The 27,933-nt window shown below is 40.1% G+C and overlaps 1 protein-coding gene across 1 annotated transcript in view; it reads left to right on the top strand.

The window, feature by feature from the left end:
* The window catches only part of DNAJC5B (DnaJ heat shock protein family (Hsp40) member C5 beta), a 98,847-nt gene that overhangs the window by 34,074 nt on the left and 36,840 nt on the right, over window positions 1-27,933 (top strand). Inside the window, exon 4 of the mRNA XM_013969158.2 lies at window positions 5,940-6,067. Within this exon, the coding sequence (XP_013824612.1) occupies window positions 5,949-6,067 (119 nt within the window). The 5' untranslated portion in view covers window positions 5,940-5,948. The remainder of the gene's footprint in view (window positions 1-5,939; window positions 6,068-27,933) is intronic.

Below are 27,933 nucleotides of genomic sequence, written 5' to 3'. Positions count from 1 at the left end.
CAGCAGATTTTTGCACTATTGCCCTGTAGTTAGTAGGTTCTTAGCATAATGTCTTTGTTTTCACAAACTGAAACAAGTAAGGGTTTCAATGTATTGCTGTATTGAATTTGACACTAAATGTTATCTACATTAATAATATATGAAGAGTCTGGTTTCTAGCTCACCAAAGGCACAGAAAAATAACAGGTTGTTGCTTGACACACAAAAAAGCAAATGTGCAGTCTTTGTGTTCCTTTATGTTTCCGTTTGTAGAATAAGCCAACTACTAACAACTCTGACCAACTGTTGACCAACTATCTTTTCTGAGATGCTGTCTAAAAGAAAATAGTTTGATCTTTTTGGGAACAGGGCGAAGAAGGTGAAACAGAAAATAAACAAATTTCAAACTCTCTGTAACAACTCATTCTCAGTATTAATCAACCCACAACATAAAGCCATCAGCTACTGGATTTCTTTTTAAATTTCATCTATTTTTAAAATTTATTTATTTTAATTAGAGGCTAATTACTTTACAATATTGTAGTGGTTTTTGCCATACGCTGACATGAATCAGCCATGGGTGTACATGTGTCCCCCATCCTGAACCCCCCCTCCCACCTCCCTTCCCATCCCATCCCTCAGGTAACATTGACCCTGAGCACCCTGCCTCATGGATTGAACCTGGATTGGTGATCTACTTCACATATGGTAATATACACGTTTCAAAGATACTCTCTCAAATCATCCTACCCTCTCCTTCTCCCAGAGTCCAAAAGTCTGTTCTCTTTTATATCTGTCTCTTTTGCTGTCTTGCATATAGCGTCATCATTCCATCTTTCTAAATTCCATATATATGCGTTAACATACTGTATTGGTGTTTTTCTTTCTGACTTACTTCACTCTGTATAATAGGCTCCAGTTTCATCCACCTCATTAGAACTGATTCAAATGTGTTCTTTTTAATAGCTGAGAAATATTCCATTGTGTATATGTACATCTAGGTTGCTTCCACATCCTAGCTATTGTAAACAGTGCTGTGATGAACATTGAGGTACATGTGTCTCTTTCAGTTCTGGTTTCCTCGGTGTGTCTGCCCAGCAGTGGGATTGCTGGGTCATATGGAAGTTCTATTTCCAGTTTTTTAAGGAATCTCCTCACTGTTCTCCATAGTGGCTGTACTAGTTTGCATTCCTACCAACAGTGTAAGAGGGTTCCCTTTTCTCCATACCCTCTCCAGCATTTATTCTTTGTAGCCTTTTGGATAGCAGCCATTCTGACCAGCATTAGATGATACCTCATTGTGGTTTTGATTTGCATTTCTCTGATAGTGAGTGATGTTGAGCATCTTTTCATGTGTTTGTTAGCCATCTGTATGTCTTCTTTGGAGAAATGTCTGTTTAGTTCTTTGGCCCATTTTTTGATTGGTTTATTTTTCTGGTATTGAGCTGCATGTGCTGTTTGTATATTTTTGAGATTAATTCCTTGTCAGTTGCTTTGTTTGCTATTATTTTCTCCCATGCTGAAGGCTGTCTTTTCAGCTTGCTTATAGTTTCCTTCATTGTGTGAAAGCTTTTAAGTTTAATTAGGCCCCATTTGTTTATTTTTGCTTTTATTTCCATTACTCTGGGAGGTGGGTCATAGAGGATCCTGCTGTGATATATGTCAGAGAGTGTTTTGCCTGTTTTCCTCTAGGAAAACAACACAGATTACAGTGTGATTAGATTTCTCAACAAAGAGCTGATCTGGAAAAAAACCATAAATGAAAGCAATAGCCAGCTACCATGTCTTCTTGGGGGTGAGTTTCTATGTATGGAACCATTCGAGAGATGGAATCTGCCTTTTTTCCACTGGGGAGAGGAGTGCGCAAAGGGATGGCCGTGGGGCAAGGAAGGATGAATCCCAGATTGTTTCCAGGACTATTTCAGCCCCCAAATAATCCCCTCTCTTGTTCCACACTTGGAATAATTTTAGGGGGCAACCTTGGGGGAAAATAAGGCCCAGTCAAAATCGAGAAATTTTGCATATTTGTGCTTTGTTGAAACTGAGTTTAGGACAGTCTGTTGATTTATGAGCCATGGCGTCTCTCTTATTTCATGAGATAGACGATGAAGAGTGAACAGATTTTATTCCCTCAGTTGAAACTCTTTCTTTTGAATGCTGAATATAGAGTACATAAAGCAAAGGTATTTCTTTTATCTCTTCTTAGCTCTCTTGAATAGCTCTCTATAAATTTCCTTTATGAAAATGTCTTAACCCAGATTTACCACTGCTTCTTTTATTCATAGTAGTAATGTCTACATAACTGAATCTGTTCGGTTTGAATATCTTTGTGTGTGTGTGTGTGTGTGTGTGTGTGTGTGTGTGTGTGTATTCTGTTTGTAGAATAAGCCAATTACTAACAACTCTGACCAACTATTGACCAGCTATCTTTTCTTAAGGAAAGGAAATAGCTTGATTTTTAAATTGAGGTACATGACACTAAGCAATGTTGGTTGATCAGAATCTAGTGAAAATATACTCAAAAGAAAACAATGTATATAAATTTGTGTATAGGGAGGAATTTCGCTGGCTCAATCCAAGGAAGAATTAATTGACAAACTGTGGGAGACAAGGAGTTGCAAGTGTACCCGAACCCCATCTAGGTTCTATCTCCGTCTCTTGCCCCTGCTCGTCATCTGCAGGTCTGTTTCAATCTCTCTCCTGTCAGGCCAGCCAACAATACCCAAAATTTACATTTGACAGGTTTTTACCATGAGAGATTGTTCTACATCCAAAATAATAAAGAAACTTAGGGAAGGACTCTGACTTGGCTTGGGTAAGGTACCTACTCCTGGTCTAGTTGGCTACAATGATCTCTGGTCAGAAGGCCCCAAAAGGCATTTGTTAAGTTGGCTTGTCCTGTGTGGTGTGCTTAGCTACTCAGTCATGTCCAACTCTGTGACCCCATGGACTGTAGCCCACCAGGCTCCTCTGTCCATGGGGATTCTCCAGGCAAGAATACTGGAGCGGGTTGCTATTTCCTCCTCCCAGGGGATCTTCCTGACACAGAGATCAAACTTGCATCTCTTGCATTAGATGACCATCCAAGGTCATCCAAGTTGGCTTAGATGACCTGTAACTCCATATTCTACGGTCTTAGGATTTGAATCATATTCTTAGTGACTTGGGAATCTTGCTACCCAGTGAGATCTTACAATCTCAGAGACAAGTATAATTACTGTGGTTTATTCCTTGCCGACCAAGTCACACAGAAATCTCTACTTTCCAAATCTCATTCATTCATGGCAAGTAGTGTGACCTGTCTGTCTGCCAGTTGTCTCCATTTCTGGGAGCAGTTAGGTGAAGTGTAGGGCAGAGTATCAGTGTCCCGAGTTAATATGTGAGGTGGCAGCAGGAGAGAGGGGACAGGAAAGGAAGTAGGGAGTGTGTCAGGCGATTTTTCCTTCAGTTGTGAATACCCAGCTGGGCTGTGGTTCCAAGAGAGGGCTGAGCTGCAGACCTGGAACACAGGGGTGATTGACCCAGCCCCAAGTCCTGAATTATTTATCTGCTAGGGAAACTGTGATGGAAGGTGAGAAAGGTAAGGTGGAGCAGTAACTAGAATGTGTGCTATGATTTACTGCGTGGCTGCCAGTCAGTTTGAATATCTGCTAGATTTTGTTTGTGTGGGTGTGCTCAGTCATGTCTGATTCTTTGAGAACCCTTGGACTGTAGCCTGCCAGGCTCCTCTGTCCACGGAATTCTCTAGGCAAGAATACTGGAATGGGTTGCCATTTCCTCCTCCAAGGAATCTTCCTGACACAGGGATCAAACTTGCCTCTCCTGCATTGGTAGGTGGATTCTTTACCACCCCTGCCACCTGGGAAGCCCAGATTTTGTTTAGTGGGAGGCAAAATTAGAATTCCGCCTCTTGTCCTTGTGTGTACCAGACACTAGGAACTAGGGCCTCTCTGGCCTCTGGAAGCTCGACTTGCATAGACAGCTAACTGAAAGGAGACAACATAGTCATGCCACCAGATGAGGTTTTATCCTTGGGCTGTTGTCCTTGTTAAGTCAGTTTTTTCCTCAGTGCCTTGGGGTCTACAGGGTTTTTGACTGAGGTCTGACTTTCTTCAGCACCAGCTTCCTTTTCTCCTCTCAAGGAGCTAGATGCTCACAAAAACATTCTGAAGTTCTTCACACAGTTCTTAAGTGAATTGTGTAGGACCACAAGTGCTCGCTGTGGCATGCTGGAATCTCAAGGGCCTCTAAGACCACTGGAACCCACCAGGCAACATCCAGAAGGCTCTGTTCTTATCTATGTTGGTTCAGTCTGGTCTGGTGGGAGCAGAGCTTGAAGGTTGGCTTCAACCAAGCCCACCCATCCCTGGGATATGCCTGTTTGGGTCTGCAGCTTCACTGTTGTCACCAGGGGCTCCTTGTGTAGAACATGAGAGTCTCCCCAGCCCTGATACCGTCTCCTGAGCCCTGGAACATTCTTTCATCCACATTTATTCACTCTTACAGCACTTGATGCACAAAGCCCAAAGCTGGAAGACAGATGATAATTTTCAAGGAACTTCTGGTCAGGGGAGCTTGAAATCTAAGTAGTTTTGTTTTTTATCTTGTTTTGTTTTTGTGATAAAATATAACAAAGTTTACTATTTTGTTTTAAAGTGCACAATTCAATGACATGAAATAAAATCGTTGTGATGTTTAACCATCACCATCCCCTGTTCTAGGTACTTATATAAGAAGAATCATATGCAATATTTGTCCTTTTGTGACTGGCTTATTTCACTTAATGTTTTCAAGGTTCACTTTATTGTAGCATATGTCAGAATTTCTTTTTATAACTGAATAATATTGCATTGTATGTATATACCACATTTTCATTTATCTGACTTTTATGAATAATGCTGCTATGAACATTAGTATCTTTTAAATATATTAACTCATTTAATTCTTACGACAGCTCTATGAATTTAAGTACTTTTTTGGTCTCCAGTTTATAGATAGGGATAGTCATGTAGCTGGTCATGGCAAGGCCTATATTCAGACCTATAGTCAGAATGCCATGCACACTCTGAATTATACACTGTGCCTCCTTTAATAGAAATACTTCTTTAAAGTCAATATGTCCTCGGTACATCATCTGCATTATTTCTAAATCCTTAAGATGCCCTTATGATGTGGGCTTTATTATCCTCGCATTCCGAGTGAAGACATTAGGTTTGGCAAGACTACATGATGGATGCAGGAAAGCCCCAGTGTGTTTGCCTCCCCGTGCTTCCCCCACAGCCAGGAAACAGCAAAAGGCAGCTCTATGGGACACGGGGCAGCACAAGCCCTTCTGTACAGAGCACAGGGAGAGGAGTCTCTTGCATATAGAACTCTTGAGCCCTGTCGGGGACTCGGTACCCCATCATTGCAGAGATGGTCTAACCAGGCTCTCAGATGAGACTAGGAACGTGGTGTTTTGTTTTGTTTTTGATACTTACAAAATGGTGGGTTTTCGTTTTTTGTTTGTCTTTAAGAACTCATACTCTAACAATGGCTATGCCAATAGAGTCAAAGTAAAATTGATGATTATTTCCGTTGTTGGCTACATTTGGAAAAGATATTTTAAAAAGGACAAATTCTAACCAAAGAAATCCTGACAGAAAAAAGTCTACGTATGCCTGACCTGAGAGGATCAGTTTTTAACAACTGTAAGTTAGCTGGCTATTTAGATAACATCTTGCTTCTATTTAGCCATGTGGACAAAGCCATATTCCATTTGCATGACTGCGTGTAGCCCTTAGGACCCTGACCTGAAGCTCTAGTGCTGGCTTTCCTAATCCTTTTCTCCCCTCCTTTTGCAGCTGACACAAAGATGTACTTCAGATCAACATTTTACAAACACTCAGAAACAAACTCTCTTCCCTTTAGAGATCTGGCATGCATAACCTTCACAGCCATCTCCCTCTTTGGTTTTGCAGTTTGAGAAAATGGCATGTAACATACCTAACCAACGACAGCGGACAATGTCAACATCTGGAAAAGCTCTGTATGAAATTCTTGGTCTGCATAAGGGAGCATCAAATGAAGAAATTAAAAAGACCTACAGGTACAGAGGAAGTTCAATGATGGCATTTCTTGTACTACTAGTGATAGCTATGTGGTGATTGGTGAGTTTCAGAGACATAAGCTTCCTGCTGAGGCCTGGTAATCAGAGCTTTGGAACTCATGTTCCATTCCCTATTCCACAGCTGAGCAGTTGGGAACAGAGAAGCATGATGCTGATTTTACGAAAGAACTCTCCTGTGATGCTGGAGAGGTAGTCTTGTGTTCTAATGTTGTGTGAGAGAGAGAGAGACAGATAGACAGACACTGCGAATGACCAGGAATTGTGCTTAACTGACATGATAGCACCACCAAACATGGCAGAGGGTTTTAAATAAATAAAAGGGGGGATTTCCTGCAATTGCTGTATTGTGCTATGCTTTTCAAGTCTTCCATTTTGATCTTTCATATCTGATCTAGTTCCAACTTAGCTGTTTTTGGGAAAAACTGAAATAACTTTCTTAAAAGCATCAAGGAATTTAAAAAAGGATTAAGTATAATTAGTTTGCAAAATTTGGAAATTACTAAAAATGAAGATAATAACATTTATCCATCAATTTTCCTCTACTGACAATCACTGAAATTTTTCTTCCAGTCTTTTAAAAAAAATCTAGATAATACAACCCCTACATTGTCCCCCTTCTCGGCCTCTGGTAACCACCAGTTTGTTCTCTATATCTGTGAGTCTGCTTCTTTTGTGTTATATTCACTAGTTAATTGTATTTTTTCATTCTTAAATTTTTTTCCAGATTTGTGCCTTTTATATTTTAGGAAAATAATTTCTTTTTCTCTGTATTATTTGATTTTTTATTTTTACACAATTTTTAAAGGTTACTTTCTATTTACACTTACTACATATTGGTGATATTCCCTGTTTTGTACAATATCCTTAAGCCTAACGTACATTCAGTAGTTTGTAACTCCCACTCTCCCACCCCTATACTGGGTGTAAGTATCTTTTTGAATCAGAGATTTTGATTTTTTTCAGATACATACCCAGGAGTGAAATTACACGGTCATATGGCAGTTCTATTTTTAGTTTTCTAAGAAATCTCCATACTGTTTTTCACAGTGGCTATACCAATTTATATTCCCACCAACTAATTAGCTTTCTTTTTAAAGAGGATCTATCATGAATATAGGTGCTATTTAATATTGTGATTTTTAATGCCTGTAGCCTAGGCTATTCTGTAACTTAATTAATTTAATGTAAGCCATTAAAAAATATTTTAACTGACTTATTTGGCTGCAGTGGGTCTCAATTGTGGTATGTGGGATCTAGTTCCCTGACCAGGGATTGAACTGGGCTGCCTGCACTGGGAGCACAGACAGCCACTGGCCCACCGGAGAAGTCCCATGAGCTATTTGTCAACATGTAAATTCTTTTAATTTACCCTATACTTAATATCCTTGTACATAAGTGGTAATGCATATTTCCAATTATTTCCTAACTTACTGAAAAATAAAACTGTGCCTTTAGAAGAAAAATGAATGAAAAGACAAACGAAAGTTTCAGATTTTAATCAGTTACTTCTTGATTTGGGCTTGACTTAGGAAAACTTTTTTTCTTTTTGCTGTATGGAAGTTTAAAATCTTTAAGTAGGCAAATTTGTTAGTCATTTTCTTTATGGCTTTGCTTAATCTGTTGTGGTTAAAAAGCCTCTCTTGATTATAATATTATAAAAATATTTAACCATTATCTTCTTATAGTACATTTATAATTTTGCTTTTATAGTCAATCTTTGATCCATTTGGAGTTTATTTTGACATGAGAAATGAAGGTAGGATTCCAAATTATTTTTTCCTAAATCACTAGCCCACCAAAATTTATTGAATTCTCCATTTTTATCTACTGATGGAAAATTCTTTGGCTTTGTATTAGAACCTTCACCATGTGGTAAGCTGTGGGACCTGAAATGCCTTCAAGAAGCACATGTTGAAAAATAAATGACAGTTGTGAAAACTGCCATTTGAACCCAAATAGTTCTGTGAAATGGTATATTTCAATCAAAGTCAATATCAAACTTCTAGTTTACTTAACTTAATGTGCTAGAAAAGTCTTTGCTGTTTCATTGCTCCCTAGAGTTTTGTGGCTAGAAGCTGTTTGGCTTCCTGTGCATAGATGTCCTTGGTGAAAGGTCATTAAACTTGACCTTTAAGGCTCTGGGCTGAGACATTGTGCTGGGGGTGAGACTAGGAATCAAAGTAAATGCACAATACGTATAATACCTAAAAAGGTGCTTCCCAAAATGGGAAAAAAAAGTGATGTCTAACTATAAGTTCTAGAGCCCACTTTACAAATGTGACTTTTAATTGCCTTTATTTTGTAAACTGAAATTTCAGGTCATATCCTAATTAAGGCACTAATTATGCTGAGTAGTTTGCAAGTTTAATCATTACAACCTAAAGTCTCTTCATGTAATCAGTGTCTTCCTATTAATTTTGTTTTAATGTCATACAAATATTATTTTTTCAGCTGATTAGGATACTAGTATGCTGCCAAAAGTCTCTCCTTCTAACTAAATTACACATTTGTATTCTGCTAGTTATTCAAAATGTATGAGCAGGCTGAAAAATCCACTGAGAATATTATTCTTATATTCAGGGATCTGGATCAAAGCAGTGACAATACAGTGAAATTAAAAGTCAGTGAAGTTTAATAAAATTACCAACTGTTGAATCTATACACCTCTTGACCTCTGTCGTAATCCTTGGTTGTGCTCTTGAATAAGGTTGAGCTAGAAATTTTGTTTTTGAATACATAATATATTTACCTGATTAACATGAGATCACATAAAATGAAAGTGTTAGTTGCTCAGTCGTGCCAGACTCTTTGTGACTCCATGAACTGTAGCCCATCAGGCTCCTCTGTCCGTAGAATTCTCTAGGCAAGAATACAGCAGTGGGTTGCCATGCCCTCTCCAGAGGATTTGCCTGACCCAGGCATCAAACCTAGGTCCCCTACATTGCAGGCAGATGCTTTACTGTCTGAGCCATCAGGGAAGAACACAGAAACAGGTATGCAAGAAATAAGTCTCCTTCCTACCTCATATCCCCCAGGTTCCCTCCCCGGGAAAACAATTCCTTGTATACCCTTCTACAGAGAGATCTTATGCCTATATAAGTATATACAGAGACCTTCTGGTCTAGGCAAGATGGTATAGGCTTGTCTCTCCCATTTCCTCATGCTAAACATGACAAAAAGCTTTGGAAATAACTCAAAAGACAAAAAAAGAGAGCCTTCGAAAGGAAGAAGGAAGAAGAAAAGGGGAATTAGTTAGGGACCACAGGAGCAAAGGAACAGCACTGTGACAAGGCCTCTGATGACTTCACATCTAAGAAAAGGTAAGCCAGGCCTGGCCTTTCCTGGCACCTGCCGTAGCAATGGAAGGCAGCCAGGTGGTCCTACACTTCCTCCAAACTGAACGGGAGCCCTGCCAACAGCTCTAGGCAATCCCCACAGAAACGGGGACCCACTGAATGTCTCCCTAACAACAGCCAGACAGAGGACTTCCCCCAGCCTGAGACTTCCCTCTCTCACCAGAGACCCCACTTTACAGGGGAAATTAACACCAAGGGATTCTGCCACAAGAAACACCCAACCCAGGAAGTGTTTTTGTCCCTGCCCCTGGAGATTCTCTTTCCCCACCTTACAGGCACCAAGGCACCCAGACTGGGGAGACTCCTTTCCCTTCTTCATCTAGAACCAACAAGCACCAGTAGGGGCCCCAGAGGCAGGAGACAGACCAATTTGACCAAAACAACACCATACGGTCTGAAGATTAGATTGTCATTGGAACCACTGACTACAAAAGTAGGCTAGGACCTGCAAGCTAAGCTCTAACAAAGTGACTGACTGTTAAAGCAAAACATTTAAATAGGACCCAGAGGGGCTTCCCTGGTGGTCCCGTGGTTAAGAATCTGCCTTGCAGTGCAGGGGACTCCGGTTTGATCCCTGGGGTGCGAAGATCCCACGTGCCACAGGGCACGTAAGCCCATGCACCACAACTACTGAGCCCATGCTCTAGAGACCACGAGCCACAACTGCTGAGTCAATGCATGGCAACTACAGTAGAGCTGGTGCTCCACAACGAGAGAAGCCACAGCAACGAGAAGCCGGCACACGGCAACTAGGGAGCAGCACCCGCTCACCACAACTAGAGAAAAGCCCGGACAGCAACAAAGACCCAGCAAAGTCAGAATAATGAATAAATAAATAGTTTTTTAAATAGTGTTTTATTAAAAGAAAAAACAGAAACCAGGGTCTCATAATAGCCAAAGTGTCTAGATTAAAATCACTCATTGTATACAAGGAAAGAAGGAAATCCCAAGTTGCATGAGAAAAGATGATCACCTTATTCCCACACAGAGATGAACCAGTTATTGGAATTATCTAGGTATCCCAGAGTAACCATCAAAAAAGATTCAATAAGCAATTGCAAATTCTCTTGAACCAAGTGAGAAAAAAGAAATTTCAGCAAAGAAATAGAAGTAATAGAAAGAACCAAATGGAAATTAAAGAACTGAAAAATTATAGAAATAATACAACTAACTGGATGAGCTTAGCAGTAGAGTGGGATAACAGAGAACAGAATCAGTGGAGGGCGGATCCATGGAATATATGCAAGCTGAACAGCAGAAAGAAAATAAACTGAAAACAGTCACAGGAAACTGTGAGGCCATTAACCAAAGAGCCAACTTTTATAGCACTGGTGCCCTAGAAGGGGAGGAGAAAGAGTGGCACGGAATGAGTATTCAAAGAAATAATGACTGAAAATTCCCCAAATTTGGCAAAATATACAAACCTATAAATCAAGAGGTTAAGTGCATCTCAAATAGAATAAATCAGACAAATTCATGCCAATATACATCATAATTAAACCTGTGAAAACTAAAGGCAAAGAAAATATCTTAAAAGCAGACAGAGAAACGACATAATACCTATATGGGAACAGTAATTCAAATGATAGCAGATTTCTCATCTGAAATAATAGTGACCAGAAAGAAGAGATATGATAGCTTTCAAATGCTTAAAGAACTGTGAATTCTATGTCTGGTGAAACTATCAGTCAGTCAGTCAGTTCAGTCGCTCATCATGTCCAACTCTTTGTGACCCTATGGACTGCAGTTTACAAGGCTTCCCTGTCTAACAACAACTCCTGGACTTTACTCAAACTCATGTCCATTGAGTCGGTGATGCCATCCAGCCATCTCATCCTCTGTCATCCCCTTCTCCTCCTGCCTTCAATCTTTTCCAGCATTAGGGTCTTTTCAAATGAGTCAGATCTTCGAATCAGGTAGCCAAAGCACTGGAGTTTCAGCTTCAGCATCAGTCCTTCCAGTGAATATTTAGGACTGATTTCCTTTAGGATGGGCTGGTTGGATCTCCTTGCCATCCAAGGGACTCTCAAGAGTCTTCTCCAACACCACAGTTCAAAAGCATCAATTCTTCAGTGCTCAGCTTTCTTTATAGTCCAACTCTCACATCCATACATGACTACTGGAAAAACCATAGCCTTGACTATATGGACCTTTGTTGGCAAAGTAATGTCTCTGCTTTTTAATATGCTGTCTAGGTTAGTCATAGATTTTCTTCCAGGGAGCAAGCATCTTTTAATTTCATGGCTGCAGTCATCACCATCTGCAGTGATTTTGGAGCCCAAGAAAATAAAGTCTGTCACTGTTTCCACTGTTTCCCCATTGATTTGCCATGAAGTGATGGGACCAGATGCCATGATCTTAGTTTTCTGAATGTTGAGTTTTAAGCCAACTTTTTCACTCTCCTCTTTCACTTTCATCAAGAGGCTCTTTAGTTCTTCTTCGCTTTCTGCGATCAGGGTAGTGTCATCTGCACATCTGAGGTTATTGATATTTTTCCTGGGAACCTTGATTCCAGCTTGTACTTCATCCAGCCCAGCGTTTCTCATGTTGTACTCTGCATATAAGTTAAATAAGCAGGGTGACAATATACAGCCTTGATGGACTCCTTTCCCTATTTGGACCCAGTCTGTTGTTCCATGTTCAGATCTAATTGTTGCTTCCTGACCTGCATACAGATTTCTCAAGAGGCAGGTCAGGTGGTCTGGTTATCCCATCTCTTGAATAATTTCCACAGTTTGTTTGGCATAATCAATAAAGCAGAAGTACATGTTCTTTTTGCAACCCTCTTGCTTTTTCTAGATCCAACGGATGTTGGCAATTTGATTTCTGGTTCCTCTGCCTTTTCTAAATCCAGCTTGAACATCTGGAATTTCATGGTTCATGTGCTGTTGAAGACTGGCTTGGAGAATTTTGAGCATTATTTTACTAGTGTATTTTACTAATGCAACTGTGTGGTAGTTTGAGCATTCTTTGGCATTGCCTTTATTTGGGATTGGAATGAAAGCTGACCTTTTCAAGTCCTGTGGCTACTGCTGAGTTTTCCCAATTTGCTGGGCATTATTGAGTGCAGCACTTTCACAGCATCATCTTTTATTTGAAATAGCTCAACTGGAATTCCATCACCTCCACTGGCTTTGTTTGTAGTGATGCTTCCTAAGGCCCACTTGACTTTACATTCCAGGATGTCTGGCTCTAGGTGAGTGATCATACCATTGTGATTATCTGGGTCATGAAAATCTTTTTTGGATCGTTCTATGTATTCTTGCCACCTCTTCTTGAGATCTTCTGCTTCTGTTAGGTCCATATCATTTCTGTCCTTTATTGCCCATCTTTACATGAAATGTTCCCTTGGTATCTCTAATTTGCTTGAAGAGATCTCTAGTCTTTCCCATTATATACTTCAGGAATTAAGGGGAAAGAAAGACATTCTCAGATTAAGGAAAACTAAAACAATTAATCACTAGCAGATCTACTCAAAGAATGGCTAAAAGGTGTTCTTCAAAAGAAATAAAATGATGAAAGAAGGAATCTTGAATCTGAAAGGAGGAAAGAACACGAAAGACACAAAAATGTTGTTGTTCAGTCGCTAAATCCGACTGTTTGCAACCATAGGGACTACAGAAATATGGGTAAATACAATTGACTATCTTTCTCATAAGTTTTTAAAATTATATATGATGATTGCTATAAAAATTGTGTGTGCTTAGTCATTCAGTTGTGTCCAACTCTTTGCGACCCCATGGACTGTAGTTTGCCAGGCTCCTCTCTCCATGTGATTCTCTAGGCAAGAATACTGGAGTGGGTTGCCATGCCCTCCTACAGGAGATCTTCCCAACCCAGGGATCGAACCCAGGTCTCCTGCATTGCAGCCAGATTCATTACCATCTGAGCTACCTGAGAAACCCATGGAAATTTTATAGCACCATCTGATATTCAAGGCAATTACATTCAAAGTGGAGAGGATAATGGGATCTAAATGAGAGCAAAGCTTCTGCACATCACTCAAATTGGTATAACACTGTTATCAGTAGACTGTGATAAATATATACCCAACCACTAAAAAGAGTAGACAAATTAATAGACTCCAAAAAATACTACAAGTAAATCAAGATTGAATCCTTAAAAATGTTCAAATAACCCCCAGGAAGACAAGAAAAGGGAAATGGGGAAATGAGAAACAGAGGAAACAAGCAGAAATCAAATAGTAAAATGACAGACTTACGTATTACTAATTATATTAAATGTAAATGGTCTAAGAATGTTAAATTTCCCTTTCTTGTTATACAAATGGTGATGTACTATCAGTCCTATCTTGTGCGTTGCATTCTTTTTTAATATATCTTGGAGATCATTCTAAGAAATGATCAGTTCATAAGGAAGTTTCATTGTTTTCACAGTGCTGTATAGCCATACAGTGAATGAATCCTTTCTCTGTCAATGGATATTTAGGTTGTTTTCCCTCAGGGCTTCCTTTTTAAACCAACTTAGAGCTGCTCAGAGAAGGAAACAGAATGTTTTCCATAGTCCCATAAAGGTAGACACAGGTGGGAAGAGAACTATTTTGGTTCTTATCCACTTCTCAGCTTTCATAAGTCCCAATTCTCAATTCCTGAGCAAGTAGCTAATGGACTCAGCTTAATCAGCTGCTCACTCATGAATGCCTGGCTCAGGCTAGAGATCTGGAATCACAAATCCCCACTACCACTTATCAAGGACTGTGGGATCCAACTCGATGGGAAGGAGAAGTGGTAATGTTCTCAAAGAGGGGGTACAGAGTTGGATGGGAAATTATCAATATCTTTAGCTCTTTATTTTTAAGAGAGTATCATAGACAGAAGCCTCACATATCTCTCTCAGTCCCTTTCTGGGTCTATTTAGAATTCTTTATCCTAGAACTTTTCTGTGAATAAACCATCTCTTTCCCCCATATCATTGTTTTTCCTGTATTATGAGTACAATCATGGTTCATTAGTCACCTGATAATTTGGAGCCCCCAGCTCTCTCAAAGGACATCAAGGAGTATGACAAAAGGAAGGCTTCTACTGTGTCAGTTGCCTCACCGAGATTTTGTGAAGAGATCATTTTTTCAAAGTGCATGAAGCCTTTGTGGAAAAGCACAATGGAAGTACCAGGTACCATTATGAATGGACAGATACTCTCATTATCCTTAGAAGTCTGAAATTATACTGCTATTTGGTGCTACTGTTCAAAAACCATTTATCTAGCATAAGGTGAGTTTCTGTACCATGTCAAAAGTGCCACATCACGGAATGAGATTATGCTATGAGTCTTTTTTTTTTCAAACTTTGAACTTTTTATTTTATATTGGGGGATAGCCAATTAACAATGTTGTGATAGTTTCAGGTTTGTGCCATGAGTCTTATCCAGGGCCTTCCTTATGAAATAAACCTGCTTTTAGTATCATGGACTGTAATAACTCCTAAGAGTCTAAAGTCTGAAAAAGTGAAAAAAAGTGTTAGTCACTCAGTCGTGTTAGACTCTTTGCAACCCTATGGACTGTAGCTCCTCTGTCCATGGGATTCTCCAGGTAAGAATACTGGAATGGGTTGCCATTTCCTTCTCTAGGGGAACTTCCCAACCCAGGGATCAAACTCAGATAATTGCAGGCAGATTCTTTACCATCTCAGCACCATAATTCCCAGGAGTTTGAAGTCTAAGCCTTACTTAATCCAATTTTCCCATAGCTGGGTCATGTCACTTAATCCCAACAGGGTTTCATAAGATAAAGAAAGATTTTCCCCCATTCTCCCACAGCCTAAAAGTCTTTACTCCCCCTTTTTCAAGCTGTCTGAAGAAGACTTACTTGAGTTAATCTTTTAAAGTTCAGATACATCTGGAATGGTTAAGCATTTATCCATCTTTCCCATATTTGCTGCAGCTTTAAACAGACATGTTTTTCCCTCTTGCCTAATTTAAGCAGCACCTCTGAACCAACAACATGTTTGAGTTAGGAAGCTGGTGAAGGAGGAGGCAGACAATAGTGAGTGGAAAACTAGAAAATAGAGCCAGCTGTGCAATTTAGACAATCTAAGTCTTGAGTGGGCTTCCCTGGTGGCTCAGATGGTAAAGCATCTGCCTGCAATGCAGGAGACCCAGGTTTGATTCCTGGGTTGGGAAGATCCCCTGGAGAAGGAAATGACAATCCACTCCAGCACTCTTGCCTGGAAAATCCCATGGACGGAGGATTACAATCTCATCTGTAACTTAAATGGTAGTCTTTATTTACACTGATGTGTACACTGATGTGAAGTTACTACATGTGTACTCATGTGAAGTTAGATAAAAACAAACTTAAGATGGTCGAAAAGAAAGCTGCTTGGTCTCCATGGTGTTTATGGCACAAGAGCCTAACATATGGTTGGCCAACTGGAGGAGAAATCAAAGACTGAGCTCTTTCTTAAGTCCTCAGAGAACCACAGAATCAGAATGAATCATTTGTACATTAGCACCTGGGTCTCTTTGTCCATGGATAAGCTTAATTTCTCCTTGTAGACAAGGTACCAAAATCTTGGTTCCCAAGGTACCAGGGACTCAGTTGATTCTTCTGTTTCATTCAACTTCACCTGGAACTTTCTGGAAATTGTCTTCCACCTCTGAAGAGGTGAGTTGCCTCAGCCTAGACTGAAGTGAGGCAAATGGTGTTTTCACAAGAGGAAGGAAAGATTGTCATTTCCATAGAGATCTGTGGTAACCCCAATATGTGGTGCTTTTACCCATCTTTATCAGCAATTACAGGTCATAATAGAGGTGCTTATGAATAAAGTTTAAATGTCAGAGGAGTGCATAGCTAATAGAAGAATTGTAAATATTTACAAGGCAAAGTGATGATTCAAGCTCACAAAATAAATTGAAATTAATCTCTATCAAGCACTAATTTGCTTCCTGAATTCTAAAACCTTCCACTGAAAAGAAGAGTAGATGAGTCTATGCCAGAGTGATCCTCCAGGTCAGTAAGAACTTCTCTTCTCCTGTAGCAGATCCTCTTAGTTCTTCCTCTTAGTTGAACTTGATCTAACTTGATCAAGTTGAACCAACTTGATTCTCTTCATTCTTCATGCAGCATCTATTTTGATTATTCCTGGGCTCTAGAATCATTATGATCAATGATGTTTTTCCCCACTCACTCATTCACTCAATACCTATTTACTTTTGAATATTTATTATATTACACTGTGAAAGATGAATATACATATCTATTTCTATATATAGATATGTGTATTCATCTCTCACCATGATGGAATACCAGCTGAGCTATTTCAGATCCTAAAAGACGATGCTGTGAAAGTGCTGCACTCAATATGCCAGCAAATTTGGAAAACTCAGCAGTGGCCACAGGACTGGAAATGGTCAGTTTTCATTCCAATCCCAAAGAAAGGCAATGCCAAAGAATGCTCAAACTACCTCACAATTGCACTCATCTCACATGCTAGTAAAGTAATGCTTAAAATTCTCCAAGCCAGGCTTCAAAAGTACTGGAAATGAGAACTGCCAAGTGTTTAAACTGGATTTAGAAAAGGCAGAGGAATCAGAGGTCAAATTGCCATCATCTGTTGGATCATAGAAAAAACAAAAGAGTTCCAGAGAAACATCTGTTTCTGCCTCATTGACTACACTAACGCCTTTGATTGTATGGATCAAAACAAACTGTGGAAAATTCTGAGAGAGATGGGAACACCAGAACACCTGACCTGCCTCCTGAGAAATCTGTATGCAGGTCAAGAAGCAACAGTTAGAACTGAACATGGAACAACAGACTGGTTCCAAATAGGGAAAGGAGTATGTTAAGGCTGTATATTGTCACCTTGCTTATTTCACTTGTATGCAGAGTACACCATGCGAAATGCCGGGCTGGATGAAGTACAAGCTAGAATCAAGATTGCCGGGAGAAATATCAATAATCTCAGATATGCAGATGACACCACCCTTATGGTAGAAAGCAAAGAGGAACTAAAGAACCTCTTGATGAAAGTGAAAGAGGAGAGTGAAAAAGTTGGCTTAAAACTCAACACTCAGAAAACTAAGATCATGGCATCTGCTCCCATCACTTCATGGCAAATAGATGGGGAAACAATGGAAACAGTTTGAGACTTTATTTGCTTGGGCTCCAAAATCACTGCAGATGATGATCACAGCCATGAAATTAAAAGATGCTTGCTCCCTGGAAGAAAAGCTATGATCAACCTACAGCATATGAAAAAGCAGAGACATTACTTCACTGACAAAGGTCTGTATAATCAAAGCTATGGTAGTAGTCCATATGGTAGTAATCTAGTAGTCAAGTATGGATGTGAGAGTTGGACCATAAAGAAAGCTGAGCACCAAAGAACTGATGCTTTTGAACAGTAGTGTTGGAGAAGACTCGTGAGAGTCCCTTGGACAGCAAGGAGATCAAACCAGCTATCCCTAAAGGAAATCAGTCCTGTATATTCATTGGAAGGACTGATGCTGAAGCTCCAATACTTTGACTGTCTAATGTGAAGAACTGACTCATTGGAAAAGACCCTGATGCTGAGAAAGAGGAGAAGGGCACAATGAGGATGAGATGGCTGGATGGCATCACCGACTCAACGGAAATGAACTCCTGGAGTTGATGATGGACAGGGAAGCCTGGCGTGCTGCAGTCCATGGGGTCTCAAAGAGTTGGACATGACTGAGTGGCTGAACTGAACTGATTTCTGTATCTATGTCTACTGATGGTGGTAGTGGTTTAGTCACTAAGTTGTGTCTGACTCTTGTGACCCCCATGGACTGTAACCTGCCAGGCGCTGCTGTCCATGGGATTTCCAGGCAAGAATACTGGGGTGGGTGGCCATTTCTTTCTCTAATGTCTTTTTCTCTAATGCCATTTCTTTCTCTAATTGATACATATCTGTAAATATAAATTTTATGCCATTTAAAGAGGTTAACTTATAAAGAGTTAGATTTAGTAAGGTTTAAAAGATACATATTAAACAACAAGCAAAACAAGGGAGGTTGTGGTGCAGGGGGATAGAGTAATTTCAGCATAGAATTCATATCAATCATTTAATGAAAGTGAATGCTTCATGCCCTTATTCATTTCTGTTCCAGGCACTACGGTAGGTCCTGGGGGTACAGTTCTAAGCGAACCATGGTTACTGATCTCATGTAACCTAATGGAGGAGACAAGAATTAATCAAATGGAGACAAAAATGCGTGCATAATTACTGATAAGATAAGGAGATCTAAAGGGAAAAAGGATGGTTCCATGAGAGTATATAACAAAGCTGATGTGGGCCAAGGATTAGAGAAGTCTTCCGCAAGAAACTTAATGCAGACTTAATTTTAGGACAAATTATACCAATTTTAGGACAATTTACACTGGCTTTCCTGTTGGTCAGCAGTAAAAAGAATCCACCTGCAATGCAGGAGTTGCTGGTTCTATCCCCAGGTGGGGAAGATCCCCTGGAATAGGAAGTGGTAATCCACATCAGTATTCTTCTGGAACATTCCATGGACAGAGGAGCCTGGCAAGCTATGGTCCATGGGGCCATAAAGAATAGGACACGATTGAGTGACTAAGTACAAATAAATGCATGCATGAAAAGTATAAGTGAATAAATCAGTATAACAAAGCAATGCTTGTTTTCCTGGGTGCTTGAGCAATGGCTCTCAAGCCAAAAAACACAATATAGCAATTGAAAGAAATTATGTAGATGTAAATGTGAAAGCAAGAGTAGGAAGGTACAAAACTAACATTGTTTTCCTCGTTGGGCGTTGCTACATCTTTTAGGTACCAAAATCTTCCTTAAATCTGCTTTATGTCTAGCAGTATTCTTGAAACAGAAGCATAAAGTATGAAAGTTTACTTTCAAAGAAATGTTTTCTATAAACTTTAAAAATACATTTTGTTGAAATTCGTACATTCGTAACTATTGATAAGTGATGACATCACTGGAAATAGTTGAATAAGGGACTCCTAAAGTCTGCTCCACCATAAAAACAACTAAAAATCTGAAAGATTTTTCAACTATCAACACTATCAAGAGTGGGTGAAGTGAAGTCGCTCAGTCGTGTCTGACTCTTTGCGACCCCATGGACTGTAGCCCACCAGGCTCCTCTGTCCATGGGATTCTCCATGAATCCCATGAATACTGGAGTGGGTTGCCATTTCCTTCTCCCGGGGATCTTCCCAACCCAGGGATCGAACCCGGGTCTCCCACACTGCAGGCAGATGCTTTATCCTCTGAGCCACTAGGTGATGATATCACTGGAAATAGATGAATAAGGGACTTCTAAAGTCTGCTCCACCATAAAAGCAACTAAAAATCTGAAAGATTTTTCAACTATCAAAACTATCAGAATCAACCTTTTCAGAATCTGAAAACTGTACAAAAGCTTGTGGCAATTGGGGTGTACTTATTTTTAATTAAGTTGAATCATGGTAAGAACAGTGAATTTCATGGCATTTTAAATTATCCTAGTCCCACATCTTGCTCCTGTGCTCAGTTGTAACCTTGAAAATAAACTGCCTGCAATCATGGTACTCCTGGTACTAGAAGAAGCAGGAAGGACTTCATTTGCAAATAATTGTCATTGGATGATCTGTCTGGTGGCTTTCTGGAAGACCTATTTAAGAGGTTTGTTTTATCTCACCTAAATCAAACTCACCCAGTGCTAAAGTTGCCATGAAAAGGAGCGGGATGGGGGGGAGGGGGGAGGGCGGGGGGATGGGGATTTGTTGAAAACATTTATGGGCAAATTTATAGTCATTGCTGCCTGAAGTAATGATAACAGTTGGGGTAACAGTAGACTCACTAAAGAAACTTGGGAGGAAAGGCTAGGGATACTTTGGGGAAAAAGGGCTTTGGAAAACTCTAACATATTTCTGGGAATCTATAAGCTACTCTCATGCTCAGGGCTCTGCTTATGCTCAGAAAAGATCCAAGAAAGCCCTAGGGTCCCACTTCTGGCTGACCTTGAAGAGGTATGCAAGCAGGAAGTGAAGGCTATTATAAGGCACAGATGTAAACTGCCTAGCTGAGTGCTGAAGGTGTGTCCTAACAGACACATCCAGAGCCCATCTGCAAAGACTGAGTGATTTTTGGTTCCCAATGTGTAAGAAAATCTGTTTAATCCTTAGCTGACCATCAAGCTAATGCAATAGAGACTTCAGTGGCCATACATGACTAAGAATACAGACTTTATAGAACTAGGTCAGAAATGTTACTAAACAACAACTACCACAAGTTAACAACCGAAAACCATAGAGAAAGAAGAGACTCTGATATGTACAGTTGCCAGATTATACTATTCAAAATGTCCAGTTTTCAAAACAAAATATTATGAGCCATGCAAAAACAAAAAGCAAGATAATAAGGCCCATATGCAGGGTGAAAAATAATCAATAGCAACTGTCCCTGAGAAAGCACCAAATTTGGACATGTTAGACAAAGACTTTAAATAAGCTAATATGTCAAAGGATAAAGAAAATCATATCTCAAGAACTAAGGGAAAGATGAAAATGGTATCTCATCACATACTGAATATTAATAACATAACAAAAATTATATAAATGAACAAAAATAGAAATTCCAGAGTTAGCTGAAAAGTACAATAACTAAAATGAAAAATTCACTGGAGAGTTTAATAGTAGATATGAGCAGGCAGAAGAAAGAACCAATGAAGTTGAAGATAGATGAATTTTTCCACATATACCATCATGCGCACCAACATATACATATGAGTCCCAGAGGAGAGAAGAAAGAGAAAGGGGAAAGGAGAATATTTGAAGAAATAATAGCTAAAACTTTGCAAATAAAAAAAATTAATCTACATATCCAAGAAATTCCATAATTTCTAATTAGATAAACTCAAGAAAATCCTCACTGAGATACCTCATAACCCACTGTTCAAAGCCAAATAGTATGTTGAAATCAATGAGAGAAAAATGAATCAGCATTTATAATCAGTTTCCAATGAGATCAACAACTGATTTCTCATTACAAACTATGAGGCCAGAAGGCAGTAGACCAATATATTCAAAGGCTGAAAAAATACATGTCAACCAATAATTCTATATTTACCAAAATAATCCCTTAAAAATGAAAGAGAAATCAAGATGTTTCTAGATAAATAAATAACTGTGTCACTAGTAGACTTCTCCTATAGGAAATCCTAAAAGGAGTCCTTCAGGCTAAAATGCAAATACACTAGTCAGTAACTTGAATCCACATGAAGACTTAGTGGGCACCAGTAAAAGTAACTTCATAGGTAAATATAGAAGACAAATTAATCTGTTTGCAATTCCTATTTTTTCCCACCTGATTTAAAAAACAACTGCATACATCACACAACTCAACATCAAAGAAATAAACAACCTGATTGAAAAGTGGGTGGAAGAACTGAATAGACATTTTTGCAAGGAGGAAATGCAGATGACCAACAGGCTTATGAAAGGATGCTCAACATCACCAGTCATCAGGGAAATGCAAATGAAGACCATAAGGAAATATCATCTCACACCTGTTAGGAGGATTGTTTTCAAAAAGATAAGAAATAACAACTGTTGGCGAGGACGTGGAGAAAAGAGAATTCTTGTGCAGTGTTGGTGGGAATAAAAATTGGTGTAGCCACTAGGAAAACAGTATAGTGGTTCTTAAAAAAATTAAAAATAGAACTACCATCTGATCCAGCAATTCTACATCTCAATATTTATCCAAAGAAAGCAAAACCACTAACTTGAAAGGATATATGTACCCATATAACTGCAGCACTATTTATAATAGTCAAGACATGGAAACAACCGAAGTGTCCATCAATGGATAAATGGATAAAGAAAATGTGGTATATATTCAAGAGAATACTATTCAGCCATGAAAAAGAGAGAAAGCTGGCTGTTTCTGACAACATGAATAGACCTTGAGGGCATTACTCAAAGTGAAAAACTCAGAGACAAAAAAATGTGTGACCTCACTTAAATGTAGAACCTAAAAAACGCTCCAAACTCATGGATACAGACAGCAGACTAGTGGTAACAAGAGGTGGACGCTGGGGCTGGGTGGAGTGAGTAGAGATGGTCCAAAGTTATAAACTTCCAGTTATAAAATGAATTAAATTCTGAAGAAAAATACAAAATAAAAAAGCAAAAAGAACAGACTTAAATGTTTTAACAGAGATTGAATTGCCATAACTTGATGTTGTATGTGTATAATGCTTTGCCATTAATATTGTATAATGTGCTTAACTATTTATCATAAGGAGAAAAAAAGCATCAAATAATTAGTAGCATAATATTCCAACAAAGCTGTTGAGAAAGTGTTAGATAGCTTTGAAACTAGCAATTCATGTGTATGTTAAACAAAACAAAAACAAATTTCTGTCTAAAGTAGTCAAGCTCACAGAAACAACACAGAATTGTGGCTTCTATAGGGGAGGAAATGGGAAGTTGTTTAATAGATACAGAATTTCAGTTTTGCAAGGTAAAAAAAAACTCTAGAGAAAGAAAAAGAAAGATTTATGGCATGACATATGGGTTTTTAAAAAAGAAAATCCCTTCACAGATGACTGTTAATACCAGATGTTGAAAACCACTGATTTAACTGGTGGGCAGAGGAGAAATGGGGCTTCCCCAGTGGCTCAGTGGTAAAGAATCCACTTGCAATGCAGGAGACCTGAGTTAGATCTCTGGGTCAGGAAGATCCCCTAGAGAAGGAAATGGCAATCCATTCCAGTATTCTTGCTTGGAAAATTCCATGGACAGAGGAGCCTGGCAGGCTATAATCCATAGGGTTGCAAAGAGTCGGACACGACTGAAACAACTTAGCATGTGTACACATGGGGAAGAGAAAGAGGAGATAATTAACAGTCCAAAAGTTTGAAGGGGAGGGGAGGACAAAAAAAATAATTTCCTTTTATAAAAATGATGAGTGTGTTTGCTTGCTGAGAAGGAGCTAATGGAGACGTTATTGAAGATACTGGAGTTGTGGGTAGGGATTGATGACTGATGGACCAGGATTTAGGAAGGTGCACAGTTAAACAGATTCTAGAATACACTGGAAATTTTAATTTTAAAAAGGAGAGGTTCTTCTTTTCTCTAAATAAAAGGAGGTGGGAAAGATGAGTGCAATTATGCATAAGTATAGAAATAAAAGTGTGTGATGGAGTTTCTTTCTAATGACCTCTTAATCCCTTTGAAGTAGGAAATGAGGTTTCTTGTGGAGAGGGGTGAGGGAGGGACTGAGGAAGAGGAATCAAGAAGTGGCAAAAGCTTGAACACCTGCCACGGGAGACTTGAAAGGGAACTTACTGAGGTCAAGCAACAGGATTGGCAAGCAGCATGAAAGGCCAGCTGAGGTGGGAAGCTTTACTGTCCCTGGTTTGCATGTTTTTGCAATCCTCTCCAGCAATACTGGTCTCCCAGAAATAGGAGTGGAAGCAGTGGATTGCTAGTGTCATATGTTCCTGGGCGTATGTCAGGAAATCAGAGCTTTTAAGAAATTGAATGTAATTGATTTGAGTAGCACTACAAGAGTATGGCCATGCATGAGGTTGAGTTGGTCTAGTCAAGGAAACTGACTCAGTGAAATGGACCGTCTAAAAGAATAAGTGTTAATCGCTTAGTTGAGTCCGACTCTTTGTGACCCCATGGACTGTGGCCTGCCAGGCTCCTCTGTCCATGGAATTCTCCAGGCAAGAATACTGGTGTGGGTTGCCATTTCCTTCTCCGGGGAATCTTCACAAGCCAGGGATCAAACCCATGTCTTCTGTGTCTGCACTGGCAAGCAGATTCTTTACCACTGCGCACCCGGTAAGCCTCTTAGAGGCCCAGAAATTTTCTGTATCTGAGCCAGATACAGATATACCCTCTGTATTATATGTAGCTCTTGAGTCCTGGGTGAGGTGGTGGGCTATGGAGGAAAAGGATTAAATATAGCACACAATCTCAGTGGCCAGCTGAAGTCTGTCAGAGGCCCACTTGTGTCCGAACTTCAGGTCCTCCTCCCCTAAAGTAGTATTTTTATGATTGGTATAGATAAAAACATCTAATGTTGGCCACATTTTATCTACTGTGTTTGCACAAATATTATGGTCTATTCTATTTTATTAAGGAGGGTAAAGAGCTGCTCTTAAAATTAGTCATAGAAAAGAATTGTAATGATCAGAAAACTATCTAAAACAAGAATCTATAAATTGGCATTTGAACTTTAAAAACTTTTAAGTCTCACAGTGAGAAATGACAAGCATAATGCCTCACGGAGTCAAGTAAAAATCCGGCCAAGGATCATTTTAAGCATGGTTGGGGGGGGGGGGGGTCACTGTCTCAACGGCCACTAGGGGTCAGCATGGACTCTCGATGTGATTCTGTTATGAGAGAAAAGACTGATTCTCTGAAACAGATTATCACTAGCAGATAATCACAATGAGATAAAAGATCATCACAATGAGATAACCATTGTTATCTCATGCACCCTGTCTTGAATCGTGAATGTGACTGTAGATCCCAGAAAACTGGAGAAATCATGAACCATTGCTGGGGTGAGCTGCTCAGATATTCCGTCTGTAAATGTGAGGAAATCATAGCACTGCGTAATGTGGTCTTCAGAGGGCCCTGGGTGAAGTCTGCCTGGGTAGTCAAAGTACTTGAATCATACACTTGAATCATATGGCAGCCGGTGTTTCGGAAACAGTTACACAGTAGGGGTGGTGCTGGCATCATTCTTTGCTATTCTGTTCCTTGACTCTTGTGGCTCAGCAGGTAAACAATCCGTCTGCAATGCGGGAGACCTGGGTTCGATCCCTGGGTTGGGAAGAGCCCCTGGAGAAGGGGAAGGCTACCCACTCCAGTATTCTGGCCTGGAGAATTCCATGGACTGTATAGTCCATGGGGTCCCAAAGAGTCGGACATGACTGAGCGACTTTCACTTCACTTCACTTCCTTGACTCTACACCAATCCTGGCCCAGTGGCTCCAGCTTCCTTGAGTCCCACTTACACTCTTGTTCCAGCTTTTTCTCAGCAGCTTATGATACTAAAGTGCCTTGTGAGGAAGAAAGCTGTACTGAGTGCCAATGTCTGAAATGCTTGTGGCGGTTTGAGAGATTCAGGGGCTGATCAAGGGCAAAGATATACTCATGAGAGCTAGTAACACAACAGGTCTCACTGGATCGGGCCTGAACAAGGCTGCATGAGAGGGGAAGTCTCTGACAGCATGAGCCCATCCAGAGGTGTATGGCATGGAAGTTACCACCAAAAGGCAGGAGGCCAAGGGAACACCCAGGCGAGGAGAAGGTTGCAAAGGGGGTTACGTATCTAAGTGATGTCACTCAGGACCACAGTGGGGAGTTTCTGAGTCAGAGAGTTCCAAGGGCCACAGCACTTTGAAGTCTCAAAACCACAAGACTCTCTTACCAATGACTGGCAGACGTGGGGTGAGTCTTACAGATATGTAAAGCATATACGCTCTAAATGGCTAACAATCTACTTGTTTGGGTTATTTTAAAATTAAAGAGGAAATTCCCTGGCGGTACAGTGATTAGGACTCTGCTCTCACCGCCGAAGCCTTGGCTTCAATCCCTGGTCAGGCAACTAAGATCCCACAAGTCTCACAGTATGGCCAAAAAAGTTAATAAAAAAATACCTGATTGTGTGTAAATTTGAGTTTGGCACTGACGGGCTTTTGAGCTAATGGGTGTCAGTCTACAGCAAAGAAATAAACAATAAATTATTACACAGAGGCTCATTCATATAACAGTGGTCAAAAGCTCTTTGTGGAGTTAACATAGAATTGAAAGAAGGGAATATTGCTGCTGACTCGGTCACAATATAGGAGAAGAGAAGCTGAGAGGCTGAGCGGGACTCAATCTTCAGAGAAGGGAGAACAAACCTGGACACTGGCCCTACACGAATGGAAATCCTGCAATTCTATTTGGATGCCAAAGTGCTGCAGCCCAAGGGAAAGTGCAAAATGGAAGGAAACCATCTGTGGTTGACAATTATTCTGGTGGTCCTCCATAAACCATATCCCCTGGACTTCTATCCTTGTGTAGTGTTCTTGAATTTGGGCCAGCCTTCTGACCTGATTTAACTAATAGAATGTAATGGAAGTGAGGATTACCTAAATCACAAGGCCTAGCAACTTCTACTTTTGACATTTGAGAAGTATGACTACTACCCTGACATCATCTTGCTGTGAGGCATCTTACCCAGCCATGTGGAGAAGCTACATGGAGGGGAGAAGAGTTCCCAGCCAACAGCCTTCACTGAGCTTCCACCACAGGGGAACCAACTTATCAGCAGGTCAGGGAACCCATCCTGGAAGCAGATCCTTCAGTTCCAGTCAAAGCCAAAAAGAGCAAAGAAAAAATTGTTCTCACACAGTCCAACCCAATGACAACAATATAGGCAAAAAAAAAAAATACTGGTTTAAGCTACTAAATTTTACTGCAGCTTATTACACAGAAATAGACAATGGCAACACTACCCTTGTATGGACTGTAATTGTACTTTGAGCCATCGGGGTGACTGAGAAAGTCTCAAGTCCTAATATTGTATAAAGATGATCCCAGTTTTGTAAGATCCTCCAGACATTTGAAAGTAGAACCTAAAAAACAATATCATCTTAGTATTCCATTTGAAACCTGAAAATAAGAGAAGTGTATATTCCATGTATGTTAGCTCAGTTAGTTCAGTCGCTCAGTCTTGTCCAACTCTTTGTGACCCCATGAATCGCAGCACTCCAGGCCTCCCTGTCCATCCCCAACTCCCATAGTTCACTCAGACTCACGTCCATCAAGTCAGTGATGCCATCCAGCCATCTCATCCTCTGTCGCCCCCTTCTCCTCCTGCCCCCAATCCCGCCCAGCATCAGAGCCTTTTCCAATGAGTCAACTCTTCGCATGAGGTGGCCAAAGTACTGGAGTTTCAGCTTTAGCATCATTCCTTCCAAAGAAATCCCAGGGTTGATCTCCTTCAGAATGGACTGGTTGGATCTCCTTGCAGTCCAAGGGACTCTCAAGACTCTTCTCCAACACCACAGTTTTAAAGCATCAATTCTTCGGTGCTCAGCCTTCTTCACAGTCCAACTCTCACATCCATACATGACCGCTGGAAAAACCATAGCCTTGACTAGACGTATCTTAGTCAGCAAAGCAATGCTTTTGAATATGCTATCTAGGTTGGTCATAATTTTTCTTCCAAGGAGTAAGCGTCTTTTAATTTCATGGCTGCAATCACCATCTGCAGTGATTTTGGAGCCCAAAAAAATAAAGTCTGACACTGTTTCCACTGTTTCCCCAGCTATTTCCCATGAAGTGATGGGACCAGATGCCATGATCTTAGTTTTCTGAATGCTGAGCCAACTTTTTCACTCTCCTCTTTCACTTTCATTAACAGGCTTTTTAGTTCCTCTTCACTTTCTGCCATAAGGGTGGTGTCATCTGCATATCTGAGGTTATTGATATTTTTCCCAGCAATCTTGATTCCAGCTTGTGTTTCTTCCAGCCCAGCATTT

This window comes from Capra hircus, chromosome 14 (genome assembly GCF_001704415.2).
Source record: "Capra hircus breed San Clemente chromosome 14, ASM170441v1, whole genome shotgun sequence".
Lineage (NCBI taxonomy): Eukaryota > Metazoa > Chordata > Mammalia > Artiodactyla > Bovidae > Capra > Capra hircus.
Note: the sequence above shows the minus strand (reverse complement) of the source record. Positions and strands in the feature narration are given on the sequence as shown.